The sequence below is a fragment of the Neoarius graeffei genome, chromosome 4 (genome assembly GCF_027579695.1).
Source record: "Neoarius graeffei isolate fNeoGra1 chromosome 4, fNeoGra1.pri, whole genome shotgun sequence".
Classification (NCBI taxonomy): Eukaryota; Metazoa; Chordata; class Actinopteri; order Siluriformes; family Ariidae; genus Neoarius; species Neoarius graeffei.
This window is the reverse complement of record NC_083572.1, coordinates 33,522,189-33,549,601: the sequence shown is the minus strand read 5'-3', so window position 1 is coordinate 33,549,601 and position 27,413 is coordinate 33,522,189. Positions and strand designations below refer to the sequence as shown.

The 27,413-nt window shown below is 43.4% G+C and overlaps 1 protein-coding gene across 2 annotated transcripts; it reads left to right on the top strand.

Annotated features, from left to right (window-relative positions):
• Positions 1-12,336: 12,336 nt before the first annotated feature.
• On the top strand, positions 12,337-21,818 carry LOC132884982 (cytochrome c oxidase subunit 6C-1). 2 transcript variants are annotated; one of them, XM_060919141.1, is made up of 4 exons: positions 12,337-12,437; positions 15,987-16,101; positions 21,339-21,470; positions 21,725-21,818. In XM_060919141.1, exons 2-3 carry the CDS (start codon positions 15,997-15,999, stop codon positions 21,462-21,464), a joined length of 231 nt encoding a protein of 76 aa, XP_060775124.1. In that variant the 5' UTR covers positions 12,337-12,437; positions 15,987-15,996; the 3' UTR covers positions 21,465-21,470; positions 21,725-21,818. The 2 variants fall into 2 exon arrangements, with proteins under 2 accessions (XP_060775124.1, XP_060775123.1); XM_060919140.1 differs by having other exon boundaries at positions 12,342-12,450.
• Positions 21,819-27,413: the final 5,595 nt, after the last annotated feature.

The window sequence follows — 27,413 nt, the reverse complement described above, 5'->3', positions numbered from 1 at the left end:
GACAGTAAGTATAGTGTGCCCAGAAGTTTGATATTTAGCTGTGTCAAGCAACACAATTATTGCAGCGTTCAGTGAAGGCTTAGCTAAGTGTTATATTTCCTCCTCCCCTCCCGTGTCTTTTTGGAGTGCTAGTTTTAACTGTCTGTAGTAGCCAACAGAATAAAGCCCTGGCAGATACATGCAATAAACACGGGAAGTCATGGAAAGTCATGGAAAGATGCTGATAGCTCCCGTTTTAATTAGTTAGTTAGTGCTAGTGTAGCCTGGTGGCTATAAAGCTTGCCAGTTGTTGTCGCTAATTAATGAAAACTCTGTGCATGAAATTAGACAACAGAAGACAGATGCAAGCCTTGTGCAGGTTAAGAATCTGTGCTTTTGTCACTATAGTTTTCTTTTTGTCCAGTTTGAACTCAGTCATAGCATAATTTCTTTTCATCTGAGCTAAATACATCATGGCAACATGTAGGCTATATTCTAGTCCTCATGTTTGTTAAAAATGGGTTCATGAATCTTTTTCATGAACATTTTGTTTGATTACATAGAACACAAAGAAGTGTAGTGCCAACCAGGAGGAGGTTTCGACAGAGGGAGCAGAACCTACAGGTGGTCAGGTGAGGTGTAAAGTTAAGAACAGGCATAAGTAGGTCAGCAATGACACTGAATGTGATGTAGAATAGGTCTACTAATTATATAATATTTTTGTTTTCACATAGGATGTTCAGACATCCAGTGAAGGGGCAGGACAGATAGAAAGAGAGGTGGCTGGAGCTTCAGGGCTCCAGGTGAGGTTTTGGTTCTCTGATGTGACATATATGGAATATACTAACAAATTATCTTAGTAAATATGCCATTTGAAGTGTTAGTCTTTAATAAGCTCAACTATTCAGGAGAAAAGGACTGAGGAAAAGTTTGCAGAATTGTTTGAGAAGGCAGTGCAGATGGTGGATACTTCAGGGATTGAGGCTATTGAAATTCCTCACCAAAGAAAACCCCCTAGGAGATATACTGGTCAGGCTAGTCATCATAAGCCAAAGACAGCAGAGGAGTTCTACAGGATTGAGTTTTTCAAGGTCATGGACTGTTTGGTGTGGCAGTTCGTGTAAATGGGTGGAGCACAGAAGGACGGCAGGACAGAACTGAGAATACAAAAACTCTCTTTATTCAGCTTTTCAGCTGTAAATACACACACAGACATACGCACACACATCAGCTGTCTGGTTGTGGAGAGCCTCTCTCTGCTCTCACTCTCTCTCCTTAAGAAGGGTCACTGGGAAGACACACAAACACATCAATTAACAACAGGTGTAATGATTCTGCCACTTAACTTCCCCGACTCCGCCCTCCTGTCACAGACCGATGCTAGACCACGCCCCCGCTGCCACATACCCCCACCGCCCGACTCAGGCCGGGCAGCCGTCCGGCCCGCAGCCGACTCCCCCCCCCCTTGACGGGAGAGGAAGTCCGCCACGACCATCTGCGCCCCCGGCCTGTGGATCACCTTGAAGTTAAAGGGTTGGAGTGCCAGATACCAACGGGTGATCCGCGCATTGGCATCCTTCATGCGGTGGAGCCACTGGAGGGGCGCGTGGTCCGAACAGAGGGTGAAAGGGCGTCCCAGCAGGTAGTACCGGAGGGTGAGGACCGCCCACTTGATTGCCAGGCACTCCTTTTCGATGGTACTGTAGCGCCCCTCACGCACCGACAGCTTGCGGCTAATGTACAAGACAGGGCGATCCTCCCCCTCCACCTGCTGGGACAAAACGGCCCCCAGCCCTCTGTCCGACGCATCCGTCTGCAACATAAAAGGGAGAGAAAAGTCAGGGGAGTGTAAAAGTGGCCCCCCACACAGTGCAGCCTTAACCTTAGAAAAAGCCCGCTGGCATTGCTCCGTCCACTGGACCGGATCTGGTGCCCCCTTTTTTTTCAGATCAGTCAGCGGGCTGGTGACGTCCGAATAATTAGGTATAAACCTACGATAATAGCCAGCCAGCCCCAGGAACTGTCTCACCCCCTTTTTGGTCTTGGGCCTCGGGCAGGCCGCAATCGCTGCAGTCTTGTTAACTTGGGGATGCACCTGCCCGTTGCCCAAGTGGAAGCCCAGATACCATACTTCCACCCGCCCAATCGCACACTTCTTCGGGTTGGCCGTGAGACCCACCCGCCTCAGCGACCTAAGGACGGCCCTCAGGTGTTGTAGGTGCCGCGGCCAGTCATTACTATAAATAATGATATCATCTAAGTTCGCGGCCGCACTGGATTTACTAACTGGCATTCGCGGCATGCCGTACACCACCTACGGACATCGCCGCGAATCCCCGGCCAATAGAATCGGGCCATTATTCGGGCTAGTGTTTTATCCTGCCCTAAGTGTCCAGACATGGGATTAAAGTGAGCCGCCTGGAATACCAATTCCTGGCAGCTCTTCGGAATTAAAAGCTGCGTGACTCGCTCTTTAGTTTGAGTGTCCTGCGTCACTCGGTATAATCTATCCTTCATAATTGCGAAGTAGGGGAAGGACGGGGTGGCGTTTGGCTGGAGCGTTTGACCATCGATTACTCTCACTTGGTCAAAAGCATGCCGCAGAGTCTCGTCTCGCGATTGCTCTAATGGGAAATCCGCGAGGGATTCCCCAATAGAGAGAGGAGGAGCCGGCAGCTCCTCACTCTGGCGCGGAGATGACGTAGACGGCTCTGTGACAGCTGCTCCCGCCAAAGCAACACCGGGACCTCCCCCTGTCAAATGGCAGGACCCACTCTTGACTAAGTGTGTCATTAAACCCTGAAATCCCGGCCAATCAGTCCCCAAAATTAAAGAGTGGGTAAGGCGAGGATTAACCGCCGCCTTCACTATAAATTTTTCCCCTCTGAAAATAATGTGGACCGACACTAAAGGGTAGTTGTGAACATCCCCGTGCACACACAACACCTTCACCAATTGTGCTCCCCCCAATGCCTCGTCTTGCACCAGGTTTTGGTGGATTGAGGTCTGATTACAGCCCGAATCCACTAACGCCTGATATGTATCCCCTTGGATACTCACCGGTATGCGATACGCTCCGGCCCGATCGAGGGTGGCTCCTGGCGCGTTGGGGATCCGAACCACTGCGCCCACCTCCATTATCGAGCACTGCTGTTGGAGGTGGCCCGGTTCCCTGCAGCACCAGCAAACCGGCCCGGGCTTCCTCTCTGCACTAGTGCTCTGGGGCTCACTCACCTGAGGGGGGGGGAGAGACAGACACAGAAGGGAGACACGGAAGGGCACCGCGGGTGCGGCGGGCCGGCTGAGGTGGCGCCGGCCCCCGTCTCCGCGGTGGGGGAATGGGGCGAGGAGAAGACACAGGAGGAGAGGAGAGAGAGAGAGAGAGAGGAGAGAAGAGAAGAGGTCGTCTGCTGTCCTGCCGTCGGGACAGCCGCCAGATGATCCTCTGCCAGCTCGATTGCCTGATCCAGCGACGCCGGGCGGTGGCACTGGACCCACTCTGCGGTTCCCGCTGGTAGACGCACGACGAACTGTTCCAGTACCACCTGGTCGATGAGTCCCTCGGCGTCGCAGCTGTCGGCCCTCAACCACTGCCAGCAGGCGTCCCGGAGTTGCTGGCCAAACGCGAACGGCCGGCCGACTTCCTCCAAGTGCAGAGCGCGGAAACGCTGATGATGTTGCTCCGGGGTGCGTCCCACCCACTGGAGGATGGCCTGGCGAAGGTCCGCGTAGGCCAGCCGGCGGTCGGCGGGGAGCTGTAGCGCGGCCAGCTGCGCCTCTCCTGTTAGCAGGGGGAGGAGGCACGCCGCGCGCTGTTCCACCGGCCACCCCGAGGTCTCTGCTACCTGCTCAAAGAGCGTGAAGAATGCCTCGGGGTCGTCCTGCGGGCCCATCTTCGTGAGGGTGAGGGGGGAAGGGCCCACGGCGGTGGAGTTGGTGGACCCCGCCGACGCGAGGAGGTGCGGGAACACCCGACGATCTTCCTGTTGCGCCAGCACCAGGGCCTCGAACCGTTGTTCTTGCTCCTTTTGGAGGGCGAGCAACCCCTGGTGCTGGCTCTGTTGGGCTGTGGCGAGGGCGTGGATCAGGTTGGCGAAGGTGGAGGACTCCATGGGGCTGTTGCCTTCTGTGCTCATTTTCCCGGGTTTCGGCACCACTGTGGCAGTTCGTGTAAATGGGTGGAGCACAGAAGGACGGCAGGACAGAACTGAGAATACAAAAACTCTCTTTATTCAGCTTTTCAGCTGTAAATACACACACGCACACACATCAGCTGTCTGGTTGTGGAGAGCCTCTCTCTGCTCTCACTCTCTCTCCTTAAGAAGGGCGCGGTCACTGGGAAGACACACAAACACATCAATTAACAACAGGTGTAATGATTCTGCCACTTAACTTCCCTGACTCCGCCCTCCTGTCACAGACCGATGCTAGACCACGCCCCCGCTGCCACATTTGGATATGCAGTTCAAAGACAGATTCAACCAACCTGATCTGGAGAAATTCAAACAGGTTGAGGATGTGCTCCTCACCGGTAGGCTTAATGACACTATTGGAGAGTATCCAGAGATTGACAGGGAGAGTCTGAGGATTCAGCTTCCCATGTTTCTCAACAAGCATGCACTGAAATCAAGTAGAGAAGCTGCAGATATCCTGAGAGGGATGCCCAGTGAAGTACGTGGCCTGTTTGATGAGGTGGAGAAACTTGTTAGGCTGTTGTTAGTTATCCCTGTGGCATCAGCGGAAGCTGAAAGAAGCTTCAGTGCTTTGAAAAGGCTAAAAACCTGGCTGAGGTCGACAATGACCCAGCAGCGCCTTAACAATGTCAGCGTATGCCATGTGCATCAAACAGCACTTGACCTCATTGATTTGAAAGAAGTTGGGCAGCAGTTTGTGTCTGCTAATGACAGATGGAGGCATGTGTTTGGTGTATTTAAATAACATTACAGACATATTCATACCCCTGTAAAGATCTGCAGATTACACTGCATTTAGATGGGTGTAAAAGTTCTAAGCATTTATGTTTACATATTTAGTTTTGCCAGTTGATAAACACAGATGCACATAAGCATGCAACAAACACTGCAATAATACAGATTTTTATTTATTTATTTTTATACAGTGCAAGATATTATTTATTTGTTCTTTTCTGGATATTTTTCTCTTAAATGCACAATATCCCAATAATGTAGAGATTGCATCATTTACCTGAAGTGCAAGAAGTTATTTCTTTGTTCTTATCTGGATTTGTGTTTGCTGTATAATACAGAAGATCCCAATAATAGTTATTTATTTTGATCTTACCTGGAATGTTTTTCTCTTAACTGCATCAGAGGACAAAATGCAAAATGTATGCTGAATTTGGAAAAGGAATAAGTAAAGTGTTCTTGAACTGTTCCGCTGAGTATGAGTGTACACGTGATGTATGATCAAGTTATGGGTGGATGGGGGGGGGGGGGGGGGGGGGGAGTAAGTTGTAATGTCCCTACCAAAGCTTAGACCAAACCTATGCCCTTGCCTGGCAGTCTACTATGGGATATATCATGGGATTCAAGCTCCAGTGTGATCTCTTCTATGAGAACCTCCAAGAGCCCAAGACACCCGAACCCATCTGGGTAAGCTTTGTACTGACATTCATTGCTGGACAAGCACGCAGATGGGTGGACTGTCTGATTTGGGTTGAACACCCTTGTCTTCATAACTCTCAGACTTTCTTTGCCATGCTAAAGTTTATTTTCGAATCCTTAGTAAGGGAGGAACCCCATGAAAATTTTTGGGGAGGGGCAATCATGCCAGAGGCCGAGTCAGCTGAGGATGCCAGCGCTCCAGAGCTCCCTCCTGTGGTCGATGCAGTCGAGGAGGCTGTTGCTGTAGATCCCCTCCTAAAGGCAACCACTCCAGTGGCTGGCTCAGATGAGGAGGCCGTCGCTCCAGAGCTCTCCCTAGTGGCTGAAGTAGAGACAGCAGAGGAGGCTGTCTCTTTTGAGCTGATTTCTCAGCCAGAGCCAGCTCCTGTTCCCGTGCCAGCACCTGTTCCTGTTTCCGTGCCAGAGGCGGAGCCAGTGTCTGCTCCTGTGCCGGAGCCAGCATCCAAGTCTATTCCAGAGCCTGTGCCGGAACCAGCGTCCGAGTCTATTCCAGAGCCAGTGCTGGAGCCAGCGTCAGAGTCTAATCCAGAGCCAGTGCCGGAGCCAGCATCAGAGTCTACTCCAGAGCCAGTGCTGGAGCCAGTGTCAGAGTTCAAAAGAGAGCCAAGTCCACAGTCTGAGCCAAGTCCACAGCTTGAGCCATCTTCAGAGCTTGAGCCTAGTCCAGAGCCTGAGCCCAGCCCAGAGCCAGAGCCCAGCCCAGAGCCGTCTCCAGAGCCTGAGTCTGAGCCCGAGCCCAGAGCCCTCTACAGAGGGCTTTTGCCATGTCCTTTCTTCCCTTTATTAAATCATCTTATTTATTGGATTACTGTCTGTGTTCTGTGTTTGGATCCGAACTTCACCATACCTTTACCCTCCCTAACACACTTACATATATTTACTGATGGTTCAAAAAAAGATTTTGATTGTGCATCTGGCATTGTAATTCCAAGTTTAAACATTCAAAAAGATTATAAAATCTCAAATGGTACTATTTTTAGAGCTGAGTTACTAGCAATTACAAAGGCTTTGGAACTTCTTATTGATAAGCTTCCCTTTCAAAGTGTGACATTTTCTGATTCGTTGTCTGTCTTACAAAAAATTCAAAAGGAAGATAATGACATAGAATTATTAGATTTCCGATATCTTATGTACCAGCTTTATCTTATGGGTGGTAAGGTTGTTTTTGTTGGATTCCAGCTCATGTGGGTATTAAAGGAAATGAAATGGCTGATAAATTGGCCAAAAGATCAGTAAATAAAACCTATTCTTTTTTTCGCGATCCGGTTTCCATCAAATTCTGCGCTCTGATTGGCTGGCGAGCGGGTACGTATCCTATGGTATGGACCCCAGTTACGGACCTCTGGCGACTCTCTCATTCACAACAACAACAAACATAGTAGCATTTTTTGTCAACATTTATCTTTTTTTTAATAAGATTTATTTATAAGATTATCAAAAATCTTATAAATTTTTGCCAGCATTTCTCAGGAGAATAGCATTAATTTTACATCACGGATAGCGATAACAACAGTCTTCACAGCAAAAGCGAGTTTTACTACCCTGAGGAAGAAGAAATAAAATAAAACATTTCAGGAGAAGGCTAAAAACCTCTAACTTGCTAACGCCGAGCGAAAACATGGCTGAATCCTGAATGACTCCTATTTGTATAAATAGGGGACTACATAGGTGGCAAAATGTATTTTTTTTCCTGCCATGGAAGTGCACTTGTATACTGAGGAGGAAGCTATTTGAATTACAACCGTGAATGAGGATTCAAAATAGCATTCATTTTACAGAATGGATAGTGATAATGACAGTGTTCACAGTGAAAGCGAGTTTTACTACCCTAAGGAAGACAAAATAAAAGAAAACATTGCAGGAGAAAGCTAAAAACCTCTAACTTGCTAACGCCAAGCAAAAGCATGGCTGAATCCTGAATGACTCAATTTTGTATAAATAGGGAACTACATAGGCGGCAAAATGTAATTTTTTTCCTGCCATGGAAGTGCACTTGTATACCGAGGAGGAAGCAAAGATTTTTACAGCCGTGAATGAGGATTCAAAATGGCAGCTTGGCTTGGTTTTCTGTTAGAATTTGGCAAAGAAAAAAATAAATATATTATTTACCAGCTTAAGGTCGGTCCGTATGGTGAAATACCATGACCTCGGCCTTGAATACTGACCTCGGCCCAGAGGGCCTAGGTCAGTACTTTCAAGACCTCGGTCACGGTATTTCATGATACGGACCTCCCAGCTGGTAAATAACATATTTATTTTTTTCGTGGTCCGATTTCCATCAAATCCTGCGCTCTGATTGGCTGGCGAGCAGGTCCGTATCCTACGGTACGGACCCCGGTTATGGACCTCTGGCGACTTGCTTGTTCACAACAACAACAAACATAGAATTTTTGTCAACATTTATCTTTTTTTATAAGATTTATTCATAAGATTATCAAAAATCTTATACATTTTTGCCAGCATTTCTCAGGAAAATAGCATTAATTTTACAGCATGGATAGCGATAACAACAGTGTTCACAGTGAAAGCGAGTTTTACTACCCTGAGGAAGACAAAATAAAAGAAACATTTTGGGAGAAAGCTAAAAACCTCTAACTTGCTAACGCCAAGCAAAAACATGGCTGAATCCTGAATGACTCAATTTTGTATAAATAGGGGACTACATAGGCAGCAAAATGTAGTTTTTTTCCTGCCATGGAAGTGCACTTGTATACCGAGGACGAGGAGGAAGCAATTTGCATTACAGCCATGAATGAGGATTCAAAATGGCGGCTCGCCTCAGTTTTCCCTTTCAGGCGCTCTCATTTTTTGTTAGAATTTGGTAAAGAAAAAATAAATATATTGTTTACCAGCTTAGGGTCAGTCTGTATGGTGAAATACCGTGACCTCAGCCTCAGTCAGTACTTTCAAGACCTCGGTCACGGAATTTCACGATATGGACCTTCCAGCTGGTAAATAACATATATTTATGACATTCATTACCCTTTTACCACTTCTGATATCACAAAACATATCAAAGATGTTATTTTTACAATATGGCAAGACACATGGGAAAATTCCCAAACTGGTAGATTCTTCTACCAACTTGAACCAAATATTACAACACACACCACATATTCTCACAAAAATAGAAACAAACAAAGGATAATTACAAGACTTAGATTTGGAAAATGTCTACTTAATGATACACAATTTCTTTAAAAAAAAAAAAACCTCCAATCAATGTACAACTTGTGATGTAAAAGAAAATGTCAAACACCTGCTTCTAGATTGTATCAAATATTCAAACTTTCACGATAAAATTATTAAAAAATGAGAAATAAACAATTAGAAATTAATATTAAAAATTTACTTTTACATAAAGAATTTTATGATGACATAAGTTTATTACTGAAAAAGAAATAAAATTTAATTTTGAAAAAAAGAAAAGAAACTCGTATTTAATGTGTGTGTGCTTGGTCACAATATGTGAACTAGTAGTTCCAATCCTAATAGGACGCCAAATCACTTTGAGTGGGAGTGTCCCCCCCAAAAAAGCTCAAGCTCAAACTTGTCCAGGGTGTACCCCACCTCTTGCCCATAGTCAGCTGGGATAGGCTCCAGCTTGCCCACGACCCTGCACAGGATAAGTGGTTATGGATGGATGTTTAGAGCCACACCAGCCCCTTTGAAAGCAATGGTGAAAGAAGATATTTTGTATTCTAAGAAATCACCTCAGATGAGGCAGCTCCACATAGTAGGAATCAACCTGTCTGATGATATTTGTAACTATTAGGAATATTCTGTTAAATGATTTTTTCCCAATGCTGTTAAAAGGAATTACATTATGAAGGAGTTTAAGATAATAAGAAAATATTATTTATCTTTTCCTCTCCCTCCTAAAATCACTGAGGTCAATTTTAAAATATTAAATGAGTATTATCCAACAAACGAGTTTTTAAAATTAAAATTTAATGTCAAAGCAAACAATTGTGTATTTTTTGAAAATGATATAGAAAATTTGGAACATTTGTTTTTCCTTTGTAATCCAGTGTGGTCCTTTTGGAATGAGTTGTGGAGTTGACGCCAATCCAAGAGGATTGACACACCCCCTTTAACTTGGAAAGCGATTAAATGTGGCTTCTGCAATGGAGAGAATTTTATCTCATCTCATCTCATTATCTCTAGCCGCTTTATCCCGTTCTACAGGGTCGCAGGCAAGCTGGAGCCTATCCCAGCTGACTACGGGTGAAAGGTGGGGTACACCCTGGACAAGTCGCCAGGTCATCACAGGGCTGACACATAGACACAGACAACCATTCACACTCACATTCACACCTACGGTCAATTTAAAGTCACCAGTTAACCTAACCTGCATGTCTTTGGACTGTGGGGGAAACCGGAGCACCCGGAGGAAACCCACGCGGACACGGGGAGAACATGCAAACTCCACACAGAAAGGCCCTCGCCAGCCATGGGGCTTGAACCCGGACCTTCTTGCTGTGAGGCAACAGCGCTAACCACTACACCACCGTGCCGCCGGAGAGAATTTTATTTTTATTTTAAATATTTTAGAGTGGCACGGTGGTGTAGTGGTTAGCACTGTTGCCTCACAGCAAGAAGGTTCTGGGTTTGAGCCCAGTGGCTGATGGGGGCCTTTCTGTGTGGAGTTTGCATGTTCTCCCCACGTCTGCGTGGGTTCCTCCAGGTGCTCCGGTTTTACCCAAAGACATGTAGGTTAGGCTAATTGGTGGCTCTAAACTGACCGCAGATGTGAGTGTGAATGGTTGTTTGTTTCTATGTGTCAGCCCTGTGATGACCCGGTGACTTGTCCAGGGTATACCCTGCCTCTCGCCCATGGTCTGCTGGGATAGCCTCCAGCTTGCCTGCAACCATGCACAGGATAAGTGGTTATGGATGGGTTTTAAATATTTTTATTTGGGAAATTTTTCATTCACAAACATAGATACTTTAAAACTGTTCCATGTATGTTTCATTGGCTGAAGGAATTTAAGATCTTGTACAAATCTCTACAATATGTAAAAGATAAGACAACCCTTTATTTATTAGTGTGCTTGCCAAAGGCAAGCACACTATTGTTCTTCTTAAGTTTACTTATTCTGCCTTATTCCGACACATTTTTTGGATCCACTACTCCTCCTAGGGTGTTCAGGAAAGAGACACCGTTCCAACTCTGAGATGTCTGACCCGAAGTGGTGTAGCATGCTTGTATACAGCTTTTGGATCAATGTGCCCGTTCTCTTGTTCTTGTCGTTGTTCTTTTGTTTTTTTCCCATAGAGAATGAATAGGGCTCATGAATCGAATCGTCCTACTCGGACATGCTCCATCGCAGATGCACCAAACCTCATGTGATACTTGAGGCCAACTCCCCCGACACATACATGCAATCGGTTCTGACCCGCACTCATATTTTTCCTTTCTTTTTGCTCATCCCTTTTTCCTCCATAGGTGTGCATTCATTTTTGACCCCATTGAAAATGAATGGTGTTTCAGGAGAAAAACTTTCACATTTTTTTAACCAAGTGACCAAACTTCAAGAAACTTCACTTGATGCCTCAGGCCAAGTCCCCGCACAGATCCATCCCCTCATCTGAGACCTGCACTCGTCTTTTCCTTGGTTTTCACGCATCTCTTTTTACCTCCATAGGCTTCCATTGATTTTTGGCCCCATTCAAATGAATGGAGTTTTGCTCAGTAACACTTCACCACACATCCACCAAACTTCATATGGCACCTCAGGCCAAATTACCCATCACACACATGATATCGGTTCTGACCCGCACTCATCTTTGTCTTGCCTTTCATCCATCCATCCATTTTTTTCCATTTTGCCGCTAATCAATGGAAGCTTGACTGAGTCATTCCTCCCTTCCCCCATAGGTGATGATGCATTTGGCAAGGATCTGCTCATTTGAGACTTTGACAGCAAATCAACTTCAACGCAATGGCCACTTTATTAGGAATACTTACGCACACATGATAGCAATTAGCATATAAGCATTCACGTGTTACCATGCTGTTAACATGTTACCCATTACGATATCATGCCTGCTGTTAGCTCGCGAGTTGTTAGCATGTTCACCATTATCATGTTATCATGAGAGCTGTTAACATGTTAGGATTAGCATGGTAGCATGCAGAGTTCGCCTAAGCATGTTAGCATGCTAACTGTTAGCATGTTAGCATGTCACCCTCAGTGTGTTAGCATGCTAAAAGTTAACATACTAGCCATTAGCATGTTAGCTGACAGCATGATAGCTGTCAGCATGTTAGCCTTAAGTGTTAGAATTTTAACAAATAGCATGTTAATCATTAGTATGCTAGAATGCTAGCTGTTAGCATGTTAGCGTTAACATGCTAGCTTTTAGCATGTTAGTATGCTAACTGTTAGCATGCTAGTTGTTAGCATGCTAGCATGATAGCTGTTCTGCTACAGCTCAGCAAGGACACTGCATTTTTTCTGCGGAAATGCAGTCTAGTTATCTGTTTTTAATTGAATTTGAGCTAAGCCCCTGTACTGTTTACCCTTTTTCTCTTTTTTCTTTCCTCGCTCAACCTTTATATTTGTGTTCTGTGTGAACTAAGTGCCTTGTTTGTTTTTATGTTATTGGTTTTCAATTAAAAAAAATAAAAATTCTGTCTCAAAAATGAACAGGAGCTTTACTTCCAGAGCAAAGGTCGCTGAAAAACCGGGCGGGCACATCACCTCCCATGATGCTTTGCGGATATTTTGGCCCTTGCAAGGATCCGTAGTATTTTAACGCGCTGGCCTCCATTACCGGACGTTTTCTGTGAAGGTCGTGTATTGAAAGGTTGCATTTCCTGGTTGGTTTTTACTGAGTCGTTTTAATATTGTCATGTATGTGGAGTCTAATGTGAGATGTAGATGTATGTACGTAGTTATGCTTCATAATTTATTTGGCGAAATGTCTCTGAAATTGCTCTAAATTTGTAACCTGTGTGAGAAGCTAGTTTGCTAGCTATGGGGTCTCCTGTAACGTTCATGGAAACTTTTTACTGTCTGTTTTGTTAATTAACCTTCCAATAACTTATCGAACTCTGTTTATGACGTTTTGATTCCTTTAGACATCCTGTAAAATTTTTTGACCATATTCAAAAGTCTAATGGTGGCACCATGAGGTTCATTTTTTGCCAAAAAACGCTTTTGTTTTCGCGTAAGGTTTGAATCACAATGTTGGACTCCATTTACTGATTTCTTGTGACCCAGAGATCATGTTAAGAACCTTTGCAAGGGATTGAGAAGCATTAATGTGATTCATAATACATTTGTATTGTTTAAAATTAGCTGAACAATGATTCAATGAACAGCGAAAACTCTAACTGTGCTTGAGAATATATTTAGAATATGTACTAAAATGTGTATAAGATATTTGGTATACTCTATAAGGTGCCATAATGTTTCATGAAAAGTGATCGAAATTTTGTCATAAAAGTCATAAAATAGCAGCTTTTTCCATAACTTTGAGCTCCTGGTGCCACCATTAAACTTTTTGAATTTTGTCAAAATATTTCACCCAGTGTGTTTTCTTACCAAAAGGAACATAAAAACAAAATTGCATCATGATCGGAGGAACTTTTCATTTTTAGGGGGCAACTGATGCACCCTATTAATGATGTCTGCGGCAGTGGTTATCTGATTCCTCATCTAATGCTTTCCCGAATGAAATCGCAAATTTAATAAGTGTTGGGAATGGAAGTATGTAGATGTGAGTGCTTAATCGGTCATAGCAGAAAACTTCCCCGCTCAGTGTAATGCTTCGCCACCCGCAATGTTCATATAGACCCTTTTCAGTCACGTGACCTTCGTAAACGCGACCGCCATTTTGGACATGTAGTGGACTTCGGCTCGAATCAGTTTGAATGCGAGGAAGGCGACAAACATAAAAGAAAAAGGAGCGAGATGCAGAAAACTGTATTTACTAGTTTACTGTAATTATGATCTGGCAGCTATTTACACCGGATCCAGTGTAAATAGCTGCCGGAGCCAACGTCCGAGCTTGCCGGAGCGCGCTCCAGAACCTCAGACGTTGGCTCCGGCAGCTATTTACACTGGATCCGGTGTAAATAGCTGCCAGATTATAATTACAGTAAACTAGAATGGAATGTTAACAGCAATGTAATGCCTTTTCTGGCTAATTTTATTCGTCTTACCTCCAACAAAGTGGTCACTACACAAGCGTTGGTATGCCGCTATCCATCTTCTCCGTCGGTCAGCATCTACCGGGATCCGATAAAATGATAACCCTTGCCTTGTTTGTTGATGGTTACTACATCCAGGTGCACAACAATATAGTGGCATGATGGAAGTCTTGCTGAAAATAAACACTTTCTTTGCTGCCGTTCCTCAGTGTTGGCTGCGGTAAACTACTGGTAGTACATGTCCAAAATGGCGGCCGCGTTTGTCATGACGTCACGTGAAAAGGGTCCATAGGGCCTCTATTGCTAGAAACTGAGGTTTTAAAGTGCATATCCTGGACCAATTTGCAAGAGACAGTTGGCCCAGTCAGTGTGTGAGGATGGTGACTGCAAATGATGGCGGTGCGGAATTAGTAAAAAAGGCTGATGCCTCAGCCATTGCCTGGGAGCATTTTGGTTTTCTGCCGAATGATAAAGGTGAGCCAAGTGGAGCGTGCACAGGCAGGACCGTCAGTATATGCGCAAGAGGACACAATCCCTGCTGAAGAAAACCCGCTTGAATGGTGGAAACTGAATGAAACACGTTTGCCAATGGTGTCAAAAGTTGCCTGCAAATACCTCTGCATATGCGCGACAAGCGCTGCATCTGAGTGCATATTCAGTACAGCAGGAAATACAGTCACACCACAGCGTTGCCAACTGAAGCCAGATAAAGTAAATATGCTGGTGTTCTTGGCAAAGAATGTTTGATAGAAATTAAGAATTGCTTGTGGCCTACCACTACCAGAAATGTAAATTTAAGTTAGCGAATTATTTTCATTTAGGTTATTGGGAGCATGGGGCCCCGTGTATGGTTTCTGTTCATGTTTGTTGTTTCTGCCTTGGATTGGCTATTGCATTATGTTTTGAGTTCTCTCCAATCACTCAGCTAAGGATGCTAACTCATTAGCTTTGCATAAAGAGGCTTTTAGTGCATTCCTAATTTTCTTCTAAATGGGCACAGCCTACTAGCAGCCCGAAATACTGTAGCTTTATTTCATTACTTGTATAGCCTATTTGCCTGTTTGAGTGGAAAAAAGCTACCTGTTATTGCTTGAATAAGGCAAATTATTTTCTTTTGATTTACAAAAGATGTGATTTGAACTCGCATGCAATGTTTTGTTTTCTGCTGGCTTTGTTGGCATTTGCACTTCTTATTTTTATTAATGTGTGTTTTTATTTCCAACATTAATATAGGCCTTGGCACTGAGTTCAAAAATGTCATCCTGGCAGTTTAAATAAATGTCTTTTAACATTTCAACTGTTTGTTTTATAATGTCAAATACAGAATATCTAAAACAGAATAGATTAACAAAAAAATAGAATAACAAAGAAACATTAAATTACTATAGAATGTGAAGAAGATATGAAATAAAGCCTACAATAGTATATATAAAAAAAACACACACAAAAAACGTAAATACCGGGGTATTTAGTCAGGAATATACCGGAGTATGAAAAAATGGATACCGCCCAAGCCCATCTGTTAACCATTTTAATAATTACGTGATAACATTGAAGAAATTTGCAGAAAACCATCAGGTCGTTTTCTCATAAACAAACCAGTGCTGACGTAGAATTCAGAGGGAGGAGTCCTGCACGCGACATCACGAAAATTTGCCGGGTCCAAATGCCAAGTTTTTTCAGAGGCGGACCAATTCGCCTCAAATGGCTTGATTTCAACTGAATTTTTCTGGTATTGCACAAGGTTAAAAAAAATTGCGCAAAATGTGACAGATATTTGACCAAAGTTTAATATAAAATAGGAGAATGACATTGATCTTGCTCCTGAATTTACCCGTGATATGCACTTTAAGGTCAGTCACAGTTCGAGAGACTTTGCGAGTGGGGTTGTTAGGAAACGCATATAAAAGCAATAGATCTTTATAAAAATAAAAATTTATTTTATTTATTCTTTTTTCAGACTATTTTATCTTATATTTTTAGACATGTTTACTGCTTTGATTCAGGAGCTTGGTAGCAAATTTGAATTTCCCTCCAGGGATTAATAAAGTGATTATGTGGGGTACTCCACTCATCTGTTCACTGGACTGCAGTATGTGATTTGTAAAGCACTGACATGAACAATTCACTGATTTCAGCCTTCAGATGTTGAATATGTACCTTCCAACTTTGCGATAACTGATTTTCTGTGTGATCTACAGATCGTTCAGCATGTCTCTTGCAAAGCCTCAGATGAGGGGTCTCCTTGCAAAGCGCCTGAGGCGTCATCTGCCCCTCGCTTTTGGCCTGGCTCTGTTTGCAGCAGCTACATTCAAGGTCGGTTGGAAAGTCCTTTAAAGCAAATGTTCGTAGATATCAAGTATAAAGTGTCTGCATAAAATTCATTGGTCATAGCAGTTGATTTGGTGGGTTTTATTTAAACGCTTTACTGGCCACCTTAAAGGCCATAGGCAAAGGTTTTAAATTTATGCACATTTGAAACTTTATATATTAAACCCTCTGTAATTTTCTTCTGGTCCCAAGAAGTATTGTTGATAAGTAATAATTAAAATAAGTTATTGCGGATCGTGGCGAATTTCTGCTTGGCGATTTTCGTGACCACTCGGCATGTGATGTCATTCAAGACAAACAAATCGCTTGAGCTGTGTCCACTTCCGTTTATTTGCATTGCCATTCAGCTTGATTGCAGACGTGCGTTCGGGAATTTCCAAAGAAAAACCATGCCTTATTGTTGTGCAGTGAACTGTAACAACGGGACCGGTTCAAGAAGTTGTTTTTACCTGTCTGTGAATTCCCTCAGTAAGTAGAAGGGACAGCACTTAACTGTTAAATACTTCAGGTCTGGAGAGTAGCGAGAGTCTGTGATCTTGACGTTTGTGCACGAGTTTTGTGTAAACAAAGTCCACCTCCTCTGCTCTTACTGGAGTCTAGCATTCTATTGGCTTGGTGTGTAGCGTGGCCTGCTAGCTTGCTAGCCTCCTCTGGAATCGTCGGGTTTAACCATGTCTCCATAATAATCGTAACACAGCAGTCTTTGATGTTTTTCTGCATGGATATGGAGAGCTCCAGCTCCTCAATTTTGTTGGGAAGTAATCTTGCATTTGAGATGAAAAGACTCGGCAGCGGGGGTTTGTGCGGGGCTCTCACTAGCCTAGCACGTATGCTGGCTCGACAACCTCACTTTTGTTTCCGCTCTGTACGCTGTCTTCGTCACTTCCAAGCTGGGATGGTAATCCGCGGTGACCTCGGCAGTCTAACGAGCTCTTCTAGGATGGCTTGTTTAGCGTGTTTTGAAATATTCCATGTCGAAAACATGGCTGTTTTGTAGCAAACCAATATTTAGCAGCTCACTTCGAGTGCATGTTATGTTCTCCTAAGCATATATGACATGCAGGAAGAAATAAACAATAAAAGCAGTTTCGTAGTGTACTGAGCTGCTGCGTGTGCATGTGCCGCCATCTTGACTTAACTCCATCATGAGTTTATTGTGGGGTTGGTCACTATGTACATTCCACCTGATGCTCATGCTACCTCAGCTCTTGGCTGCTTATTGGTTTGTGTAAGTGGTCAGCAGAACACACATCCTGAGGCAGTACATGTTATTGCAGGTGACTTCAACAATGGTGATTTTAAAGTTAGTGTGCCCCAAATTTCAGTCGGACATTTAATGTGCTACTGGAAGTAAAACATTGGATAAAACCTACTCTAACATCAAAAGTGGCTACAGGGCAGCACCTTGATCTCACCTGGGACATTTGGGTCACATGTTAATACCAGTACCCCTGCCCCCAGGAAGAAAACTCGACCCATCATAAGGACTGTTAAAATTTGGTCTGAAGGCACCTCACTTCAGTTGTAAGATTGCTTTGAAAGAACAACTTGACCTGGAAGAGTACACTTCAGCTGTGCTCAGCTACATGAACTGTGCTTATACTGTCTGTTAGTTTATCTGGGTGTATCCTAACTGCAAACCATGGATGATCAAGTCCAGATCCTGCTGACGGATAGGAACACCGCTTTCAGGTCTGGCAATGAGGCACAGTATAGTGCTGCCAGAGCTAACTTGAGAAGAAGCATTAGAGCAGCCAAGGCAGCTTGTAAGAGGAAGATCGAGGACTATTTCTACAGTCACAAGATGTGACAGGGAGTTCAACTACAAGTCCAGTAATCTCACAGCTGCTGATGGTGACACTGCGCTGGCTGAGGAACAGAACTGTTTCTTTGCCTGCTTTGAGATGAAGGCACCAGAGTAGACCCCGAAGCCGCCGCCAGGCGCCGCTAAAACCGCCATTTAGAATTTGAGCCGCCGCCAGCCAATAATTTTGTAAGCCAATTTGAGCCGCTATCTAATAAAATTTGGCTGAGCCACTAAGAATTGTGTACATCAAATAATGGGTTTATCCACATCATGAGCTACAAGAAAAGTGACACAAACATGATCAACTGTACACACTAGTAGTAACACAATAGAGACGTATAGGCATACACTGTAGAGATTTAGAACTGATATCACAGCACAGAGAGCCACCACAAGCTTGCCGTTGTGACTACCTGTCTGGCTTCCCGCCCCTCACACCGTTACCACGATACACTGGGGAACCCGGGAACCCACCCAGAGCATCAATCGACTCCGATATCGACGAGATGGCTGCATTCTTTGCCGCTGCTGAGGGAAAGTGTAAAGGTATTTTTTTGTTTGTTTGTTTGCACGTCCAGGTTTTTCCGGGATTGTCCCGGTTTTTTTGTGGAAAATGGAAAATGTCCAGGAAAATGGAATAACCTTCCCGGGACACGTTTTGTCCTGGTTTTTTACTTCCTCACATTATCCCCCATTGAAATAAACACAAATCATTAATGTTTCTCGCAGCCACTTAACATATTAATAGTTTTCACGTAAGCGGGCATATTGTAGGCAGCTGCTTGTGTGGCCTCACCGAATGTTTGCGCACGCAGCCAGTCGCCGTTGCTAGGTGATCGTGGTCAATACAACGGCGGCCGCGCGAAATCAAAGATACTGGAATACCGTAATACCAAACAATAGGTGAGAGTTCCCTTGGTCGGTGCGCGAATAGGCTGGCTGTCTACTTCCTATGTTCTGATTCTGATAAAGGCTGGTTCTAAAGCCTGGGCCAGTTTCATCAATAAATGAATCATTAAATAAATCATTAAATATATCAAAAAAGAATGCCTGAACACTGGCGTGAGAAATGAATAAATCAGTTGTCCCAATAACATAGCACCTCTCTCTTGTGATTAAAACAAAGGATTAGGGCTATTTGGTATGATACGGTAGTCTAACTTTTAAAGTTCAGTTCTCCAGAGAAAAGGCTAAAACAACAACGAAGCAGACTGAGAGAAATTATATTGATTATCTCATCTCATCTCATTATCTCTAGCCGCTTTATCCTTCTACAGGGTCGCAGGCAAGCTGGAGCCCATCCCAGCTGACTACGGGCGAAAGGCGGGGTACACCCTGGACAAGTCGCCAGGTCATCACAGGGCCGACACATAGACACAGACAACCATTCACACTCACATTCACACCTATGGTCAATTTAGAGTCACCAGTTAACCTAACCTGCATGTCTTTGGACTGTGGGGGAAACCGGAGCACCCGGAGGAAACCCACGCGGACACGGGGAGAACATGCAAACTCCACACAGAAAGGCCCTCGCCGGCCCCGGGGCTCGAACCCAGGACCTTCTTGCTGTGAGGCGACAGCGCTAACCACTACACCACCGTGCCGCCCTATATTGATTATATTTGTATTATTTTGATTTGGAAACGGAATGGGAGGAGAGACAGACGATGAGGGAGTCGGACAGAATGAAGTAGAAGATCCGGTACCTGTCAAAAAGAAAAAAATATATTGTTAAAAAAAATATTGGCGTCCAAATAAGATCATTCCTATATGAAATTATTTTTTGTAATAATATTTGTGGTAGTGCCCATTTAAGGGTTAAGAAGACAAAATGAATTTTAACTAAACGCCTAACTGCACCAGTTGAACTGTTTTATTTTTAAACGTGAACATTCACATACAGTAAGGCATAAGGCATTGTAGATGTGCGTGTCCGCAGCCCTCAACCCCCGCGCTCGTACGTGCGCGCAGGCGCGGCCGCCGACCGATGTGTCCCGGTTTTTTACAACTCAGATGTGGCAACCCTATTCACATACTTCGAGATTGATTAAAAAAAAAAGTACTCCACCACTCTACTTTCATCATAGTAAGATAGCTGCCAGTCCTTCACTGGTCATTGCTAGTGAGAGTAGATAGCTAGATGCCTTCCTCGAACAATCCAGATTAGCTTATTATTAGCATTGAACTACAATCTTGCTAGATTTATATTTACAATGAAGTAAGAGACCAGGGGACCTGTGGTAATTTGCTATTTATTCCCCCCATTTGTTTGATCCGTTCGCCCGGATATATGCCACACAGTGACGTCCAGTATCAGCCATTTGTAGCCATAAACATTTTGGTGGCTGCAGCAGCCATTAAGGTTTTGGCTGAGTCAGCTAGCCAGCCAATAATTTCATCAGCCAGCCATTATCCTGAAAACAAACGGCTTCGGGGTCTACACCAGAGGCAGCTACATTTCACTCACCACCAAACAGTAGTCATACCCTCACAGTGCAGGAACATGAGGTAAGGCGCACACTGAGGGCAGTGAACCCAAGGAAAGCTACCAGACCTGATGGGGTGTCCGGGAGGGTGACGGATTGTGCAGACCAACTGGCTGGGGTCTTCACAAAAAATCTTCAGCTTGTCCCTCTCAGTCCATGATCCCATCCTGCCTGAAAGCTGCTACACATCTTATTGCGCCCCCCCCCCCCCCCCCCCCCAAACAAAAAAAAACCCACCACCAGCAGCCTTAATGACTACCGTCTGGTGGCACTCATCAGTTGTCATGAAATGTTTGGTCAGACGTCACATTTCCAGCCTTGCATCCACATTGGACTCTCACCAGTCTGTGTACAGGGCTAACAGATCTACAGAAGATGCCATTGTCCCAGCTCTCCACACAATATTGACCAATCTGGAACATTGGGGAGTTATGCAAGACTGCTCTTAAGACTTCAGCTCTGCCTTCAACACTCATCACAAGCAGACTGGCCGACAAATTACTGGATTACTCCTTCAGATCCGTGATGTTTCATATGAAAAATGCAAGTTTTTCAAGATTAAGATAAACTTCATATCTTCAAGCCAATGTGTGAGGTTTTATTTTATAGACACGTTCACAAACGATGTACCCAAATTTATCAAAGTTCATAGATTTTCTTCACAAGTGACAGATTTGTAATGGTTTTGGTTCTCCATGTCCCAGATGTAGCTTGTATGGAAAAAGGAGTTGTGTATTTCCCAATAAAATACTTGTCCATAGAATATATATGAATTAATTTGAATTCAAATTCATAACTTCATAAACTTTTCACCTGCAGTCCATAGGTAAATGCAGGAGAGTTGTAGGAAGAGGTTGGTTTTTTTTTTGTTTTTAATTAATTGCTTTGCTTTTTTTTTTTTACTGGCTTTAATTTTTCTCTTCTAGTTCACAGTAACAGAGCCCCGGAAACAGGCTTATGCTGACTTCTACAAGCAGTATGATGCCGTGAAGGAGTTTAACAGTATGAAGGAGGCTGGTGTTTTTGAGAGTGTGAGGCCCTCTGGTGAATAAATTGATGTAAGTATTCTCCTGTTCTCATAAAATGTAGTCTAGTGAAGATGGGTGTATATTTTGTGCTTGCCTACTAAATGTTCAGAGGTTATTGTTCAATTCCAAAATGTATTGTACATATGCATAGTTGCATAATGCCTCTAGTTTGAATGCTGCTGCAAAAAGCAGTCATTTGAATAAAATTTTTAGGCTTGTACATTTGCTCATGCACTGGGGGAGGAGAAAGATCCCAATTCATATAATTCTGTGTTCTCTTACAGGGTGGCTCTGTCTCTGCATTTGTTCTATCCTGCAGCTTCATTTTTGGATGTGAAATGTATAATAAACATGCAAATAAACTATTGTCAACTCCTATACGAGTGCAGTCATTTTTTTTGAGCCCTTGCAAAATAAAATGTCTTTTGACCCTCTGTTTCTTTAATGCATCAACCCCTGTTGATCAAATGTGCACCATATATTCAAATGAATAGAAGAACGTTGGAAAATATTTTCAGCATTAAATCGTAGAGCTAGACACCAAGAAGGAATGACGCATTTTGCTGTTTACAAAATTTTATTTTGAAGGGGGGACCTACAGCCCCTTCTGAGCTTCTTGCTGAGCTCCTCTAGATCAGTTCAAGCTTGTGGCAGAGACCCCATGTGGGGTGAGTTTATTTACAAATGGGGTCATGAGAATCTTCATTTTATTTTACAAATTTAATATTAAATATCAAAGGTGGATTTTGTGTACTAATATTTTAAAATATTGCTGGGAGTTACTCATGTAAGTCACATTTAAATGAATAGGGTGGGGTGTTTTTTAAACTACACTGATGCATGTAGTTCAAGTTGACAAATCTCCATCTGTTTAGCTCTGCAAAACAAACTAGTGTGGTCTCCAGTCACATACTTTATGTACTATTCAAGACTATACTAAGCAAGTTCATAAGTTAGTGTTCTTAATTTAAAAAAAATCTCTAATGTAGACTTCAGACCTACCAAAAAGTCTCTGTTTTGTGGACCAGTCTTCTGGATTTTCCAGATTATTAAACACTTGAACATAAGGTCAGAGCTTTTGATTTGACAATCAGGACAGCGGTGGAAAGTTGTTTATTAAAGAGGAACACTATCATGGCGTATTGCATTTTGGGTGTATTGTTCAAGGGGTAATGCTTGAGTGAGTCAGCAGAGACAGTGGTCCCACTGCACAAGCAAAATGTGATAAATAGCCTTTGCTTGAACACACGTTCAACGTTGTGAATACTATATTTTCGTGCCTCATTCTTGAGCGGGCAGTGGGACTTTCTGAAGCACAAATTATATTTTGAAGAGAAGGCATTACTCAACTTTGCCTGTACACTTGCACAACTTGGCATAGTTACAAATGTGCCACAAACCCAGCCAATCACAGACTTCCAAGTTTTTATTGGCGGATTAAGCCTGTGAAGTGCATATTGCCGCTTGCTGGAATGCAAATGCGCCAAAAAAAACCCTCTATATTCCTACCATACCCTTCATTCAAATTCTAGAATATAACCCTGTATCACCTAGAAAAGTCAACAACTTCCAGATTCTCCCTTCAAATCCCAATACTGCAGCCAGATCAAACCCAGAGTAACCCTCATCCTACAGCTCTTCTGTCCACTTATATCTCTGCACCGTATCTGGGGCATTCAAACAAGAGATGCTGAACTGTTTCTTTGAAAAAAATACCACATACTAGGTGCATCTCAAAAAGTTAGAATGTTGTGAAAAAGTTCAATATTTTCTATCAGTTATTTAAGTGAAAATTTAATACAGTCTAGACCAGGGGTGTCAAACCTGATCCATAAAGGGCCGTGTGGCTGCAGGTTTTCATTCCAGCCATGCAGCAGCACCCTGATTTGGCTTATTCAATCAACTGACACACCCACCCTTTAATCAAGGGTGGGTGTGGCTGCAAGTATTTGACTGTGTGAAGACAGTTCAGTTGATTGAATGAGCCAAGTCAGGTGTGCTGCTGCATGGCTGGAATGAAAACCTGCAGCCACACGGCCCTTTATGGATCAGGTTTGACACCCCTGGTCTAGACCCATTACACAAACAAATGTTTCAAGCATTTTTTATTTTAATTTTGATAATTATGGCCTACAGTGCAAAAAACACTCAATATTAGAATATTTAATTCTGAGTTTGAGTAAAACAGTACAAATACCATGCATCTCTCGATCTAGTTCGGTACACGTAACCACAATCATGGGGAAGACCGCTGACTTGACGTTTGTCCAGAAGACAATCATTGACACCCTCCACAAGGAGAGTAAGCCATAGAAGGTCATTGCAAAAAGGCTGGCTGGAAAAGGTGCACAAGCAACAGGGATGACCATAGCCTTGAGAGGATTGTCAAGAAAAGTCGATTCAATAACTTGGGAGAGCTTCACAAGGAGCGGACTGAGGTTGGTGTCAGTACATCAAGAGCCACCACGCACAGACGTCTTCAGGAAAGGGGCTACAACTGTCACATTCCTAATATCAAACCACTCCTGAACCAGAGACATCATCAGAAGCGTCTTACCTGATCTAAGAAAAGAAAGAACTCAGGCGTGCAAACGGCGCGCTTTTCGGCGCATTCCACTTTTTCCCCGGCATTTTGGGCGACTTGTGTAATTCGTGCAGATCCGAAGAGGTTTTTTTTGGGGGGTGTTGCTCTCCGGTAATCCACTCTGGTAGTAATGATAGACCCGAGTACTGTGCAGACCATACAACATTTGGTTCCCCCTGGTAGATATATGGAACCATTGACAGTAAGATTGACAGTGTAGCCGCTGGCTGCTATTATAATATTCAACAGCATTCCGTTACAAACTGCTAGCTGCTACACTGTCAGTGGATGGAACCGATGGCTGGGCAATCTGGTTACTAAGGAACGTGACCCGGGCTTTTCCTCAGATAGGTATGTTCATTTATCAACTTGCTGAATTTCATCTACTAGTGTGTATTTCTTTGGAGCCTCGGTGACTGGGAGTAAACGATCAGAGTTGAAGTCATTTACTCGTCTACAATCAAAGCGTAAGTGTTAAAATAATTGTGCATATATATATATAAACTTTGTCTCTCGTAACCTAGCCTCCTTCATCTAACCATATTAGCCATGACCTATCCTTGGGGTAAAAAACACCTGAAAAACGTAATGTTATTTGAGGAGTTGCATGATGACTGTATATGTTCTCAACGTAGTGTCTACATGGGTTAATGACTTTTGTTTTTTGTTCCTAGATAATATTTAAGTGCCGTAATACCGTTCTATACGTGCAAGAACTGGTCGTATTAAAGCTTGTGGCTGTCTGGCTTAGTTAAATGCTAACCGTTAGCACCCGACTAGCTGCTATTTTAGAACATCGAGTGATCAAATGGTAATGTGTAACCCATGTGTGTGTTATATGAGTTCATGGTGCATCCATCCATCCGTGGTAGCCTAGGGCTGCACAATTAATCGAATTTAATCGAAAATTGCGATTTTGGCTGCCACGATTAAATTAAATGAAAATCACGATTTATTTCCATTTAAAATGCGAGCTCTGCTGCATGATCAAGCACTTTTTGACCAGTACTCCGCCAAACCATTAGGGGGCGAACCGACGCATGTAAGGCTTCATTACTCCGCCTAAATAAGCAAGCAAGCCAAGTCACAGTAATGAAACCTTACATGCGTCGGTTCGCCCCCTAATGGCGTGAGAGTAGGTAACAGATTGAGGTGAGAGAGAAAAGCTATGTCGGAACAACAGACTATTTAGCACTGGAAGCAATGCTGTGACCTGCCTTCGCTCATGTTTAAAGCCAGAGCATGTTGATAGGCTGGTCTTTCTAGCTAAAAACTTGTAGGCCTCAGTATAATGCTATGTAATTGTTGCAATTGAGTTTTCAGTTCCTTCATCCTTTGGTAATTTCTTGGATAAATTTCATTTACAACCCCGATTCCAAAAAAGTTGGGACAAAGTACAAATTGTAAATAAAAACGGAATGCAATAATTTACAAATCTCAAAAACTGATATTCTATTCACAATAGAACATAGACAACATATCAAATGTCGAAAGTGAGACATTTTGAAATTTCATGCCAAATATTGGCTCATTTGAAATGTCATGACAGCAACAAAAAAGTTGGGACAGGGGCAATAAGAGGCTGGAAAAGTTAAAGGTACAAAAAAGGAACAGCTGGAGGACCAAATTGCAACTCATTAGGCCAATTGGCAATAGGTCATTAACATGACTGGGTATAAAAAGAGCATCTTGGAGTGGCAGCGGCTCTCAGAAGTAAAGATGGGAAGAGGCTCACCAATCCCCCTAATTCTGCGCCGACAAATAGTGGAGCAATATCAGAAAGGAGTTCGACAGTGTAAAATTGCAAACAGTTTGAACATATTATCATCTACAGTGCATAATATCATCAAAAGATTCAGAGAATCTGGAAGAATCTCTGTGCGTAAGGGTCGAGGCCGGAAAACCATACTGGGTGCCCGTGATCTTCGGGCCCTTAGACGGCACTGCATCACATACAGGCATGCTTCTGTATTGGAAATCACAAAATGGGCTCAGGAATATTTCCAGAGAACGTTATCTGTGAACACAATTCACCGTGCCATCCGCCGTTGCCAGCTAAAACTCTATAGTTCAAAGAAGAAGCCGTATCTAAACGTGATCCAGAAGCGCAGACGTCTTCTCTGGGCCAAGGCTCGTTTGAAATGGACTGTGGCAAAGTGGAAAACTGTTCTGTGGTCAGACGAATCAAAATTTGACGTTCTTTATGGAAATCAGGGACGCCGTGTCATTCGGACTAAAGAGGAGAAGGACGACCCGAGTTGTTATCAGCGCTCAGTTCAGAAGCCTGCATCTCTGATGGTATGGGGTTGCATTAGTGTGTGTGGCATGGGCAGCTTACACATCTGGAAAGACACCATCAATGCTGAAAGGTATATCCAGGTTCTAGAACAACATATGCTCCCATCCAGATGACGTCTCTTTCAGGGAAGACCTTGCATTTTCCAACATGACAATGCCAAACCACATACTGCATCAATTACAGCATCATGGCTGCGTAGAAGAAGGGTCCGGGTACTGAACTGGCCAGGCTGCAGTCCAGATCTTTCACCCATAGAAAACATTTGGCGCATCATAAAATGGAAGATACGACAAAAAAAGACCTAAGACAGTTGAGCAACTAGAATCCTACATTAGACAAGAATGGGTTAACATTCCTATCCCTAAACTTGAGCAACTTGTCTCCTCAGTCCCCAGACGTTTACAGACTGTTGTAAAGAGAAAAGGGGAGGTCTCACAGTGGTAAACATGGCCTTGTCCCAACTTTTTTGAGATGTGTTGTTGTCATGAAATTTAAAATCACCTAATTTTTCTCTTTAAATGATACATTTTCTCAGTTTAAACATTTGATATGTCATCTATGTTCTATTCTGAATAAAATATGGAATTTTGAAGCTTCCACATCATTGCATTCTGTTTTTATTTACAATTTGTACTTTGTCCCAACTTTTTTGGAATCGGGGTTGTATTTGTCATTTGGAAATCAGAATTTCTCTTTTAAATTTCATTCTGCACTGAAAGCTGTTCATATTGTTTGTTTGAATATAGTGAAATAAAATTTAAGTGATTTCCCTAACATCAAGAATAATTGTGATTTAATAATCGTGATTACAATTTTGATCAAGATAATCGTGATTATCATTTTTTCCATAATTGTGCAGCCCTATGGTAGCCACAACATTACAGTCACTTAGGCTGTCTAAATTAAGCAAAAACATTGGCGAATTTCGCCTCCTTTCAAAGTCAATGAGAGCGAAGCGAAATTCGTTTGTGTCGGGATGGACCGTAATGAAGTCTGACTGATATTTTGTGTGTGTGCGTGTGTGTGTGTGGTGGTGGTGGTGGTGGGGTCCGCGTCGCCGCGCTACCTCACTCTTTTTTGACCATGGTTG